This window comes from Erpetoichthys calabaricus, chromosome 1 (genome assembly GCF_900747795.2).
Source record: "Erpetoichthys calabaricus chromosome 1, fErpCal1.3, whole genome shotgun sequence".
Lineage (NCBI taxonomy): Eukaryota > Metazoa > Chordata > Cladistia > Polypteriformes > Polypteridae > Erpetoichthys > Erpetoichthys calabaricus.
The window spans coordinates 256998290-257012929 of NC_041394.2; the positions used below are offsets into that span (position 1 = coordinate 256998290).

Here is a 14640-nt window from a genome sequence, read left to right on the forward strand (position 1 = left end):
GCCCCAAAGTTATGTTAAGAACTCTGCCATGCCCGCCTTTAACAGACTGTGCAGCTAAACACAGTTACAATGCTAACTTCACATTTGCTGATTATATTGCAGACGAAAACCTGATGACCAGCAAAGGTGAGATAACCTACACAGAACAGGCTGAAAACTCAGAATCTTGGTACAGTGATAATAACCTTTATATCAACAAAAAGAAAAACTAATTATTTTCTTGCTTGCATTTACATGAATAGCGTCCAGAGCAGATGTGGTAAGATCTTTGCTTTTCTGGAAACTCCCATTTAACATCCTCTGCAGTTAAAAGTAATTAAAAATGTGTACTGCTGCGCCTCCTTCCTCATATGACTAACATGACCTTCACAACAAATAGACAATTCCTTTTCAAGTACAATAAAAGATTTAATACAAAATATCATTGGATACTCAGTTTGGAATTGCAATGAATAACATGAGTTGGTAAAAACAGAGCAGGACATCATTGGAGCAAATTTTATCTGACAATGTTGAACCGTGGCGGCACGGTGGCGCAGTGGGTAGCGCTGCTGCCTCGCAGTTGGGAGACCTGGGGACCCGGGTTCGCTTCCCGGGTCCTCCCTGCGTGGAGTTTGCATGTTCTCCCCGTGTCTGCGTGGGTTTCCTCCGGGCGCTCCGGTTTCCTCCCACAGTCCAAAGACGTGCAGGTTAGGTGGATTGGCGATTCTAAATTGGCCCTGGTGTGTGGGTGTGTTTGTGTGTGTCCTGTGGTGGGTTGGCACCCTGCCCTGGATTGGTTCCTGCCTTGTGCCCTGTGTTGGCTGGGATTGGCTCCAGCAGACCCCCGTGACCCTGTGTTCGGATTCAGCGGGTTGGAAAATGGATGGATGGATGGATGGATGTTGAACCGTTTCACAGGATACTGCCTCTCAAGGAAAACAACATAGCCATGGGACACAATCGTCCCTTTTCACTGTCATCTAACAGACAATGGAGTTTAAAAAGGGCCACACCTCAAAGTTTTAAGGCAATTATTTTCTTCTAAACCTTTGACTTTTGAATGTCACATTTTGATATTGCTATTGGCACTGTTTTTATATGCCGTGTAATAGGCTTGCTGAAGGTCATATCTTTTATAGCTCTTTATTTGTTCTATATCAGAGTTAGTATGTAAATAAGAATAGCATTGTACTATGATTCAGATGACAATAAATTTAATTTAGGTAAATCTAGGTAAATTTCAGTAACAGCCAAGATGTTACTTACATCTGCATGTTTCTTTTTCTCTGTCTATGCTGATTACAGTTCCATCTTTAATGTGTCCATTGTGTGAGATTTTAAGTTTAATTTTATAAATGTAAGAAACACATTTCTCTTATTTAATATATTAATAAAATAAATTGGATTATGAAATTTATGCCATATGATTTATGTGATCTATTTTATTGTCCACTGTTCAATTTTGGCTATTACTGACACAAGCTAGATACTCTAATCACTTTACCCAACACTCTTTCTAAAATCATGGTAGTAATGTGCAATCTCAGATAGTAAAGGGATTAATTGCAGCCTAATGCGTCTAACCTCACTGGCGGCATACCAAGCAGCTCAAAAAAGCACAAATCTGTGATAGAAATACTTCATTGCAAGGGTATGTAAGAACATAAGAAAATAAAACGTTTGACAATCAAGAGGGGACCATTCAGTCCATCAATTTAATTAGCTAATCGTTAAATTGTCCAAATGCCTCATCATTTTATCGTCTCATCCTAAATTGTCAAAGTGTTCACTTCAGCTACATGACTTAGCAGTTTGTTCCAGACTCTATGTGAAGAAGTGCTTCCTGGCTTCAGTCTTAAATGCTCTTAATTACCATTTATGTCACTGAGTATAAGGTTCACTATTCAATACAAAGACTTTAACTTTATTGAATTTGTTCAGATTAGGATTATGATTAATTAAAAGATAGAATATATGTCTGTGATTCTTATATGTTGCCAATGATTAAATATCTGTAAAATCTTCCATTTGTATTCTACAATGCCCATGCTGCATCAATATTTTAATAACCTCTTCTGAGAGTAGTAATTTAAAAAATTGTATGGATTGATTTATATGTAATTCTTAAAATTATTCTCATAATTGGATACTTTTCAATAAAATATCACAGCTATCATTATTTAATCCAACATAACTCATATTTTTAGCCAAATTATAGTCTCAACATGAGATAAACATATTGATCACCTATGGCATTCTGTAATTTTATTTAAATTTTCATAATGTCTTACTGTTGGTATTTTAGTTTAACATGACAGGATCATATTCCTTTGAAATAAGGTTATTATGCACTGTTGAAAAACATTTTGCAATGCTGTGCCTGCTAAGTGTAGGACATTTAGTTGTTTTTTTGGCTAGCACATCAAAGTGGTATGTGACTCAGCTTTATAATGAAGGGGTTGGGAAGGTGAAAGTCACTTTCTTTTCTAATCCGTGTGTACAAGACAGAATGTATTTCATCTGCGTGCTAACAGACAAATGGCTGTTCTTACCTTTATCTGTAATGATTCGAGGCACTTCTTTCTCTGCTGGTGAGATACATGTAATTCGGTTCCCGACTACCAATCCATCCATCTCTGCCAAGTCTTCAAATGTACAGTTTACCCCAGCAGAAAGCTCTGGTACATTATGAGCTTCCAAAATTAACTGAAATGACATTTAAAAAGGAAGAAAGAAGCTTTATATTTTACCTAAATAAACAAACAAATACAAAATAGCTATTTTAGATTAACATATTTCTTTTTTCTCTGTTTCTGTATTTACTTTTCACCTTTAGTTAATAGGAATTTCTCAAGGTTAAAGGAAAAAATTACTTTTACATTGATAAAATGAAAGTAAATTGTGCTGTTATAAGATCCCTGTTATCATTCTAGTCAATATAGTTTAAAAACTCTTCATGATTTATCTTAATGCACAGCTTCTAAAACAAAATGGTAATTCTATTTAATAAAAAGCTTAAGCCGTGTCAGGTAACACATACCTGACAAGAGAATCCCACTGTGATTAAAAGCTACTTCAATTAAGAAACTATTTACAGTAATGGATTTTAAAATAATTGTTTAAAAAAGTTTTTACATTTTTTTTTTATCATATGTCTAACATAATATAGCTGCAAGAAGCTGTTGTACAACCTGGCAGCACTACATGCAAGGCAGAAACCAGACCCCATGTACAAGGCACACGATACTTAACACACTGCCACATGCACTCAGATTGGGTCCGTTTATTGACTTCAATTAATTACTTAATCTTTAGAATACAATAGGTAAAGGAATTATCAGAGAGGACCACACAGACAAATTTGAAAAAAGACCAACATAGAAACTGAAACCTGTTCTATGGAGATGTGAGGCAGCAGCACTGTGCTATCATCCCTGTTTAAAGATACTCAAAAAAAGAAAACTGTGACTAATTGAGAAAATGATCAAAATTATTTTTCGACTATTCTAAAAGTAAAAAAACAATACATATACTGTATAAAATATATACAACATATACAGTACAGTGCTTTAGACTATTCTACTACTAGACTATTAGACTACTATCTTTAGACTATTCTAAAAGTAGAAAACAGATATATATATATGAATTTCCCCTTGGGGTAATAAAATATCTATCTATCTATCTATCTATCTATCTATCTATCTATCTATCTATCTATCTATCTATCTATCTATCTATCTATCTATCTATTTAAAATGTATACAGCATGTACAGTGCAATAAAACAACTGCTTAAGACAACAGCATTTACAGATATATATATATACTGTATATACAGTATAACTTTACTGAAATAAAAATGTTTGAATTTACATCACATTGGGAAGTTGGGAAGAAATACAAAGTCCTAATGAACATTTAGACTGCAGGAATTGCTAGGAGGCTTTAACTACCCTCTTCAATTTTAAGCCATTAAAACACCAGAATGCAGGGCTCTGGGTTTGCTTTGCAAATATTCAGACAAAGAAGAATAATTTCTAAGGCATACATCCATTGATTCATCCATTTCACTCCAATACAGGGTTGATCACCATCATATCCATAATACACTGTATACAAAGAGTACTTTATCCATTGTTATACTGTACATTCCAAACACTGAACTGTTTAGAAAGGAGAAATAATCAGAAACAAATCAGAAGTGGTCTGAGACTAAGATTCTTACTTGTAGCATTGCTATACATTTTTCAGGCAAAGAAGGTATGGTATTAAATACTAAGCAAGAACTGTAAAGAATGATAAATGCAGAAGGCACAGTAAGCACGAAATCTTACCCAAAGACCAATGTTCAAAACACAAAAGTCACGATAATTTATAGAGAGGGTATCTAAGCATCACAATACCCAGAAGAAACATATGAAGAACTAGTTAAAGGGAAAAATAATAGAAGTGCAGAACCTGCTAACACCAAGAGAGAAAAAAAAACAAAAACAAAAACACAGAAGTTTATTGTAGTCTGCAATTTGTATCTGGATAAGGAAGTACATGGAAGAATCCAGTTTCAAAGACTGTTAAATAGATACTTCCTGCAAATGCTAGGTAAAAATAAAAAGATTCTCATCACCTCTCTGGTTTGAAAAAAGCCCTGGCTTTATCACACTCTACAAGAAGAAGAGCTCAAGGTGGGCTGAGCAGGTAATGGTTGAGAAGGCAATCAAGGAAACAATGCTGTTAAGGGATTTAATGGGGCAGGACCATGCACTGACTTAACAACTAGAAGACCTGAAGAAACTAAATGCTCTGAACCCAACATTGAGGTAAAGACCAGTGCTGATGATATTGATCACATTATATGCTCCATGTGCCTATTGCTTCACAGGAAGAGGGGCTATTAATTTTCCCCAAAATAGGGCTGAAATTAATATACCATCATATCAGATACAAATTACCAGTGGTTTAAAGCCTTAATCATGATAAATAAAATGTCCAAACCTCATTATTTGTTACAAAAATTCCCTTGACTTTTGTAGGCCATCACCATTTGTTCCAGTTCTATCGTACCACAATAAAGCAATATTTTGGCATGTCTCCAAACATGCCAAAAAATTACATATAAAAATATAAATTCTACATACAGTATTAAGTTAAGTCACTTTTGTAAATTAAAGCAAAATTCGTGAATATATTGTAATTCCCTATTTTAAAGTGATTCAACTTTACATGCTTTTATTTAAAACAATGGCTATTAATTACAAGATAAAGTAAGGGATGCATTTTTGAAGAGAAAATTTTAGGTATCTGCTTAGAAGATTACACACAGTATGACACTACCACCTGCATTATTAGAAAATATGTTTTAAATTCCTTAATATAAACCTATATCTAGCTATTATTTCACTAGCACGTTAAAGGCAATGAAGTCACAGCACATCTTTAAAAACAACAGATGTCAAATTGTTAAATAAATGGAAATTTTTCTTTTAAACTAGGCAAATTTTATTTTTTCATTAAACTAAATTTTGCCCAGCAGTGTACAGTAAGTATAAATACATTTGAGCATGAACTTGATTTTGAAATAATTGGGATAGCATGGTAGAAAAGTGGCTGCTGACTCCCAGCTTCACAGAACCTGAGCTTGATTCCTCGTAAAGTCATTACCAGTTGAAAATTTGTTCACTCTGCACCTCCCTGTATGGCTTTTCTAAATGTATTCTGGGATTCTCTGACATCTCTGAGATGTTTGGTTAAGTGTAAAGTAACATATTATAGATGATTCTGGGTCAGTGTGTAAATATACCCGTTGTTGGGCTGACATCCTGTTGAAAGTTGGATCTTGCCTTCTACTTAGTGCTTCCACTATGGACCCCAGTGCTATGGCCATATTTATTGAGTGTCTCTGAAAGAAAAGAGTCCTAAGTGGTTCAAAAATCTCAGAGTGACACAAATTTGCTCCTAATTTTAGGAGTATAAGTAAAAACATTTAATCAGTTTTCATATGTTAGGAAACTACTCCTGACTGCTTCAAAATTTAGGAGCACTCGTGAGCTGCCTTGTCCTAACTCTCTAGGAATTGCCAAAAGACTGTGCTCAGGCAGAGATCAGAACATGAATCCTGGGTAAGGTGGAATTTTTTAGAAATATTGAACTTGTAAAAACACAATGAACACGTAAAAATTAATGTATTGAAAGAGATGAAATAATATTCGTAACAAATCTTGTTCATTATGTAATCAACCCATCTGCATGGAGAAGCCATTCATTGTTAGCCAGAATTAATGTTATGAGGGACAGCTGGCAGCCTTACCCAGCCAGGTCACCCTCGGAATGGTAGGAACTGGGGAGAGAGTGAACACAGTACATTATCTTCTGTGGAGTACTACATGGCATCCCCCCTGGGTTGCGGCAGTGCCTTGGATTCCAACAGGGCACCATGGGACATGGAGTTCCTCAACTTAGCCCTTTTTGGTGCTGCCAGGCAATGCATCAGGGACTGGTGCGCCCTACTTCATGGGGTTTCCGTCTCACCTGGAATTGCTTTCGAAACCATGTGTGCAGAAGACCGGAGGTACTCCCGGGTGGGAGATAAAAGTAGATGCCTGCCTCACAAGGATGAGCCAGATTCAGGAGGAATGTGGACAATGCTTGAGTGTAGGTGTGGAGGAGGCAGTGGAAGAGTGACTGGGAGAGACATAGAGGACAAAGAGTGTGCTTATTGTATATAAGTGTGGCTGTATTGGTGGGAAACACTTGTTTTAAAAAGTTTCCTACAAATAAAAACTCTGGGCTTTTACCTTGTGTCCTTGCCTGTTTGTGTTGGGTGCAACGTGTTGGTAATGTTTTAGCCACAGGGAAAATGCAGCTTTGCAATAACAAAGGTATTTAGGTATGTCAGAACCATCCATTTTTCAAATTTTGCACCAAGCTTTGAACTCCCCTTACAAATGTGTGAGGTAATACGATGATTCATACATTTCCTCCCCACTCCATGTGAGTCAACTTTAAAACAAGCTGCATTCATGCAAATCAGCATGCACATAAAGATCAATACCCCAAGTTTAAATAGGCATGTATACGTGAATAGCACGCATTATTAAAATATCAATATGCAAGTGGTCATGGATGCAAACTGTACTGTACTAGCAAGCATATTAAAGATAAACAGGGATGGATGGGTGATTGGCAGCAAAATGCCACTTAAGGACACAGAGATTTGTATTCCATGAACCTCTTGAATATTCATGTTATACTATACAAGCTCGGGAAGGTTGAAGAAGGCAGGGTGGATCTCCTGGAGCATTAAATAAACAGAGCATCACAGAAGACAAGGGGGGATCACAGAGAGTGACACAGCATGGCACAGTGGAAGAGGAACAGTACACAGGAAGAGAGACGACAACTTATAGGTATGGTTAATTTCAGCAACTGTTACATTACCTGGTGCTTTCCATGGCCATAACAGCATAAAGGTGATTCATTTGTAAGTATGACTGTGGTTCATTCATTATTAAATAAACATACCTATTATTGGACTGAACTCTCATCTGGTGTGTGTCTTGCCCTTTCCATCTCAGTGCTCGTTACAGTATTACTTTTGATGCTGTTGTGATCGAGTGGCAACAATTATGAGCAGCTTTGCATAGTATCCTACCTAATTAAGTTTTCCTTCTTTTTTTCCTACTACTTTAAATATTAGTATTATCATTGTGGTGAAGTCTTAGCATTAGTTTCATAAAAATACAAAATGTTAATATAAGTGGCAATTTATGGCAGTAGGTGGCATAAAATTGCAAAGTCATTCATTCAGACATGAATTCCTACTCTTAGCTGGGACTGGGTCTAAGACACTTCATAAATATGTCTCATGTCCTATTCTGAGGTAGGACAAATTCTTATCCTAGTGTGACTATTATTGAAATTCCTAGGAGTAATTCTGAGATACTTGATAAATATGCATCTGGATTGTCAGAAGTTCAAAAACTGGACGGAACTGAGATAAAAGAAATCAGTGCATTCAGAAAAGCAGAAAGAAGTTATATCTTGCACTATTCTCATTTAAAAGAAGTTCAGCTTCTTTAAGCTGAGGTCCCATTGTGCTTCATAAAATATCCATCCATCCATTTTCCAACCCGCTGAATCTGAACACAGGGTCACGGGGGCCTGCTGGAGCCAATCCCAGCTAACACAGGGCACAAGGCAGCAACCAATCCTGGGCAGGGTGCCAACCCACCGCAGGACACACACAAACACACCCACACACCAAGCACACACTAGAGCCAATTTAGAATCTCCAATCCACCTAACCAGCATGTCTTTGGACTGTGGGAGGAAACCTACGCAGACACGGGGAGAACATGCAAACTCCATGCAGGGAGGACCCGGGAAGTGAACCCAGGTCCCCAGGTCTCCCAACTGCGAGGCAGCAGCGCTACCCACTGCGCCACTGTGCCGCCCCTCATAAAATATCCTTTTATGATAAACTATCTGAGACAATGAATAATCTATCTACTGATGCTTTGTAAGTGTTAAGAATATCAAAAGAAGTGTTTGTTAAGATCTTGTTAAATAAGAGTAAAAGAGCAATTTTTGTAGGACTCAAACATCTTGCCTGAGCTTCCTCGAAAGCTTGCATATTGTAATCTTTTCAGTTAGCCAATAAAAGTGCAGGGTAAACCATTAAACATGACTGCTAAAAAATAGAGCACAGAAATGTAGTTAGAGCACAATTAAGATGATAGTACTACCAGTTTTATTAAAATACGGCACTCTTGAACTGTACAATGAAGGATCTTTTATTATTTTTAGTTTCAGAACCAGAAAAATGTGGAAAGAATGAGATAATATTAGAAAAAGAAGTGTTTGAACAAGGACATCAAAACGCCTAGAATGTTACACTCTGAATCCCTTTTAACTATCTACTGATAGTTAAAAAGTCAACAGTATATAGAACACTTCAGTATATAATAAATATACAGTAGATACAAAGTGCGTCATTTTATTAGGTTAAACCAGCTGATTTTTGAATCTGTGGAGTATAATTGTGAAACCCTTAAAATGGTGTAGAATGTCATAAGCATGTGATGTCCATCCATAAAGTGTTAACAGCCAGCATTTTTAGATGTCTGCCAAAACAAAGACTTTGTTTGCTACAGCATTAAATAAACATTTGAAATTGAACATTCCAGATCCAGCATTTCACAAAGTACAGATACAAAGGTCAGCTTGTCAGCATAAAGCAAACAGTCACCTAGCTGAAAAACAAAGAAACAGAGTACTGGAGTTAAGCACCATGTTTGGTTGCTGGACGCCAGGAATCTGTAAATATATTGTGCTGGGTTACAGCCTATGCTATCAAAGCATTTTATGAAAGCATAGATTTACTTTTTTCACTAGAAAATTGTTCCTTTGTCTGTGTTAATTGCCGGGTTTTGTATAAAGAAAGAACATGAAATTAAGAATGGAAATTAGCTGAAATTAAAACAAAAACTATAAGCAATCATAATAACATATTTATGTTGTTGTTTGCGACTATTTAATTCAATCATTTAGTGCTTTATTCAAAAATTCTTTCAAAACTACACATTTCATTCAATTAAAAATATAGGACTATATAAGAACAGGAAATTCCAAATTTTTTACCTAACCAATGGCACATATGGTCACATTTTTATAAAATATTTTGTAGTCCAATGCTATGATCACAAACATAATAACAGTATGACATAGGATGTCTGTAGAGGACTTACATAAAGCCACAAAATTAGTAGGACACAACAGCTCTAACCATGACCCTCACCAGGAAAAATCAGTCAGTCAGTCATTGTCCAACCTGCCATATCCTAACACAGGGTCACGAGCGCTTAAGGAAATCAGATGAAATGACATAACAGTTCTATGGCCTAACATGTTAACAATGTTAATGGAAAGAACTTCACTGAGGGCAAAGTAGGTCCTTGTGAAGAAAATGAATACAATAAATATTTTTCTTTGAAATAACTGTCAAGAACATACAGTATGGGTGGTTAATTTTTTGTTTGATTGGTCTCTGTTTATGTGCATTAATTTTTTACTCCTACTTGTTATTAATTTTCATCATTATTTTGGTAGCTTCGTGTATCTAATTTCTCGTGGCTTAGTTTTGTTCTGATGTATTTTAAATTTTTATTTCTTGTTGCTATATTTTTCATTTTTTTCTGTGTTTTTTAAAGGTGGATTGCCTAGCAGTGTGGGGCGGCCTTGTGCTAGCATGACTGAACTATAAAAGAATACACTCACACAGCGTAATGTCTGAACTTTGACTATTCAGAAGAAGGACTCTTGGTTTTGACTCATTATGTCTAGTGACTTTGATATTAGTTTAGATCTAATAACACGAACAAAGACATATAATGTATGTATCGACTCTGCTCACACCCACAGCCATTCTCTTGAATTCCTAAATGAAAAACCTTTACAATATCTGCCGCTTGCAAAACGTATTTGTTCTCTGGCCTTTTTCTGTGTCAAACATGCTAATAGCTAAGTGGGTAGATGACACACATAACCAACAGTGAATGTGTAGTGAAAGGTTGAATCAGAGTTGAATCACAGCATTAAGTCTTCAGTTTAGCTTATTTAGATTGATATGCTGTTTAACTTTGAGTCACCACTTTTGTTAATGTATGAGAAAGCTGTATACAATAATAAAATAGCTTAACCATTTGTCTTTCCCTACCTTGTGTAAATGTTTCAACTTACAGTTTAAAATATACCTCTTAAACATAATTGAAGATTACTATTTATTCAAAAGACGTTGCTTAAGGAACTGTGAGACTGTGATATAAGACAGCAGCACCGATGGAATTCAAGCCTCTTGTAATTTATAAGACAGAGAATAAACTAGGTTGGTAGAGAAGAACACATATACCAGCTATACAAAACAAAAATCAAAAACTGTATTAAAAATAAACAGTGCAAATGTCAGTCTTATGTCAGTGCCAGCATGGTAGATCATTCAGTTCAAGAGGGAAAGGAAACAAAAGGAAGCTTACGGTATAAACCAACCAGGTAAGTTAAAAAAAAAAGTGTTTAAACCCAGATACTGTATAAAAAGCTTCTCAATTACCTCAGAATACTGCTTTGTTACAATCCCTTGTCACAGGAACCAAAGCCTTTCCTGGTAGGATAGACCACAAGGCAATAACCAAACGTCTTTTAGTCAAACTAAATCACAAGACATATTTTGGTACTTTTTAATCTTAGGTCTGTTTTGTTCTCACCAATAAACTAGTCTTGCATGGTCACATGTTTTTCTCAGTAGGACAACTTGCTAAAATTTTGGTAGTAGACAGTGGCGAAATATGTTGCTGATAAGGCTACCCAAAAGGAGTTTCTTTTTAAAAATCCACCCCCTGTTTCTTCCAGTTCTTGCACATTTGGAGTCATCAAAAACACAAGCAAAGTAACATCTTGAAGACTAGCAAAACTTATTGAATTTGGTGGGCAACATTAACAGGTAATGTTAAGAAATGTTAAGAGAAACATTTAGTTCAATATGTATTCTGGTATGGCATGTTTGGGATTTACTGTTAAAATGCTATTTAAACTTACTTTTGTTGTTTGTTTTGGAAAGCACGCTACAAATGAACCCTTTAGTATCCAAAAATTCCAGAAACCTAGCATGGAAGTAAGGTATAGTTATCGACTATGCTGCATCTTGACCGTGCACCTATACTAACTGGGTTATCGTTCAAATAATTTTTTGGACCTAAACATTATGAGTGTTGCTTCACACCTCCCATATTCGCCAGATTTTACTCACTGTGACTTTTTTGGTTGTGAAATTAAAATTGAGACTGTTTTTGGTCTTAATACCCAATATTGGCCATTCAATATGATAGTGATCATAGCCTTTGGTAAATGAGTTCTGCTTAGTCCGAAGTGTGGACTCTCTCTCGCTCTCTCTCTTTCTTAAATTCTTTCTCTGTCCTTTGAAAGACCTGTCTGCCTCATTTACAAAACAAATTTCAACCATACTTAAGTTTATTACAGAAAAATCAAATTGGTTATGACACAGACAATTTTCTGCATGCCTGGCTATTTGCTTTTCTATGACACACTAGGTTCTGCAGCTTTACAACTTCTTAAATCACCTGCAATATTCCAACACAGAGCACTAAAACATTTCATAAATGCCATTTATTACTTCGGTCTCCCCTGGTGTCCACTCATTATGCAGTTGATTCACGAGCCATACAGCGAGTATAAGAGATTCATTATTACCTGAACGCTTCGTGAAAAGTTTTGTAGTTCTCATACTGAGTATGAAACATTTTACACTCATTACCACACTTCTTTTCTCATATTGCTTCTGAACGGAACAGTATGTGTTCTTTTTCAGAAACAATATGAAATATTTTTCATTCATATAAGCATAATATATAGGTCTTTCCTTATATGCTTTCTCTCAAAAGAATCAATACACCAATCACGGATCGTTAAGACTTTAAAAATGATAACTTTTTTCAAAATGTCCAGAATCAGCCAAATGTATTTCACAAAAAGAAGTTAGTTCCTCCAGTCATTGATGGAAAGCCACATTGAGTATGCTGAACTTCAAATGAAGTCTACATTTTCTGTACTAAGACTCCCAGATGCACTTGTAAAGTAAGACATGCTTTCATATCTTCTGACAAATCTCAGAAAGGCAGAAGAACTGAACGTTTTTAAGTTATAATAGTCCCTTGTGTGAAGGAACTTCACTGAAAAAGTAATTTACCAGTGTGTTCTGTGAACCGATCATAAGATGTTAGTCTACACTTTCCTAACAGGTTGTGAGACTTATAGCTGGTATCTCTTGGGACCCAAAACTGGTTTGAAGATTTTAAAGGAATCAAAGGTGAAGGTCAAAGTATATCCTTCACTACTTTACAATAATAGCATGCTTTGTAGTATTATAATTTAAAAAAAATAAATGTCTTGCTTAAGATATTATGAAAAAAGCCAGTATAAACTATTTCACAGTAGTCAACAAGATACTGCCCACATTGCTAAGCATGGGTCTTATAAAAAGCATCCAAAGGTTAAAGATAGTAAAAATTCTAAAAGGAAAATTGCCTTTATGACATCATGATGGCGCTTTCTTTGTCTTTTCTTTCTTTGTTACATGCCTATGAAATGTACAAAAAATTCAGAAACCTAATGCAACAAAAAGCACTGAATAGCACAAAGAAAATAATAGATTTCAAGGACAAAAATAATAGATTTCAAATCAAATAAATGTACAGTGTGGTGTAATGCAAAATCAATCAGCCTGATAAGCTCATATTAAGATGAATAGATAAAGATTTAAATGGGAAGAAACACAAATAATGGCATTAAAGAAAAGAAAGAAGAGATCACAGAGGGCCTGTTGATCTAGCACCTACAGACACCTTTGATTTGTTATGTGAATGGATTTCTCACTTTCACGTTTTCTCACACCAGTCAAAGGCAGTTCTTTATTACCTCCTGTTGCTCCCTTACAATATTTCCAGCATCTTTTTCTCCCTGACAATAACTCTTTACTTGACCTTATCTTAGTTTTTAAGATGGCATCACATGTGTGTTCAGTGACTTTGCCAGCTCTTACACAATGGTGGTTACTGCTCTTACAAATTAAAAAAAAAAACAATTAAAACAAAAACAATGTGTGATATATCTTCTCAAAAGAGGAACAAGACATATGAACAGAATAAAGCAATAAAACACTCACCAGCACGCTGTACTGTGAAACTGAAATATTATTAGGGTGTACACTGAGCCTCACACACTGCTTGATGTCAGATGCAAATCTTCGGGGTTCCGTGGAACGTTCACAGTTCTCCTTTCTGGTACATCTAAAAAAGAAACAAAATCCCAATGAATCGTGTTAAACTAAGGCCAAACTGTTCCTCTCTTAGTCAATAAACTTGTTCCTGTGTAAAAGTAAAGGGTTTCAGATGTATGGAAAAAAATATTGCAGTATATTCTGTCAAACGTATTGTGGGAATAAATTGGAGTCCCTTATTAAGACAGGATGAGCATGCAAAATAGATAAAGATGGCACGATAGCCATCAAAAATATACAACTAGGATTCTATAATACATTTTTAGAGCAGGCAGAATTACACATACAGTACTGTGCAAAAATCAAGAAAATTACTTTTAAGTTAGTTATCTCAGTTGTGTTTATAAAAAATAAAAACAAAAAGAAAATCAATTTGGACTCATCATTCCTTAACATTTTCTGTCTGTAGTGGTCCTTCCATGTCTTATGTCTTCTTCCATACTGAAATCTCTTCTGCTTGTTACCTTTCTATAAGAATGGTTTATTAGCTGCAACACTACTTGTAACACCATTTCTTTTAAATTGTCTTTGCATGGTCAAAGCATGTATTTTGATGTCAGATATCTCTGTCAGATGCTGAACTCTCATCTTTTTCTGTACCTTAAGGAAGTGACTTTTAGTTCATCAGAAACAAACTGCTGTTTCTGGTCTTCCAGCTTAAACACCACATCTTGAAAATCCAGTTTGATGTGCTGTTGCACACAGATTGTAGCCTTGTTGATACAAAACTATGACTTTTACATTGTTAAAAGTATTGTTAAACTATGTTAACAATGCTGATGAGAGGGAAGCATTTCCAAAACATGTCCCCTA

General features: G+C 35.6%; 1 protein-coding gene across 2 annotated transcripts in view; it reads right to left on the reverse strand.

The window, feature by feature from the left end:
- Positions 1-14640, reverse strand: part of plxna4 (plexin A4) — a 1034568-nt gene that overhangs the window by 444635 nt on the left and 575293 nt on the right. For both annotated transcript variants that reach the window (XM_051928179.1, XM_028814360.2), the window contains exons 6-7: positions 13714-13837; positions 2535-2688 (exon numbers count right to left, since the gene is read on the reverse strand). In XM_051928179.1, the coding sequence (XP_051784139.1) occupies positions 2535-2688; positions 13714-13837 (278 nt within the window). The remainder of the gene's footprint in view (positions 1-2534; positions 2689-13713; positions 13838-14640) is intronic.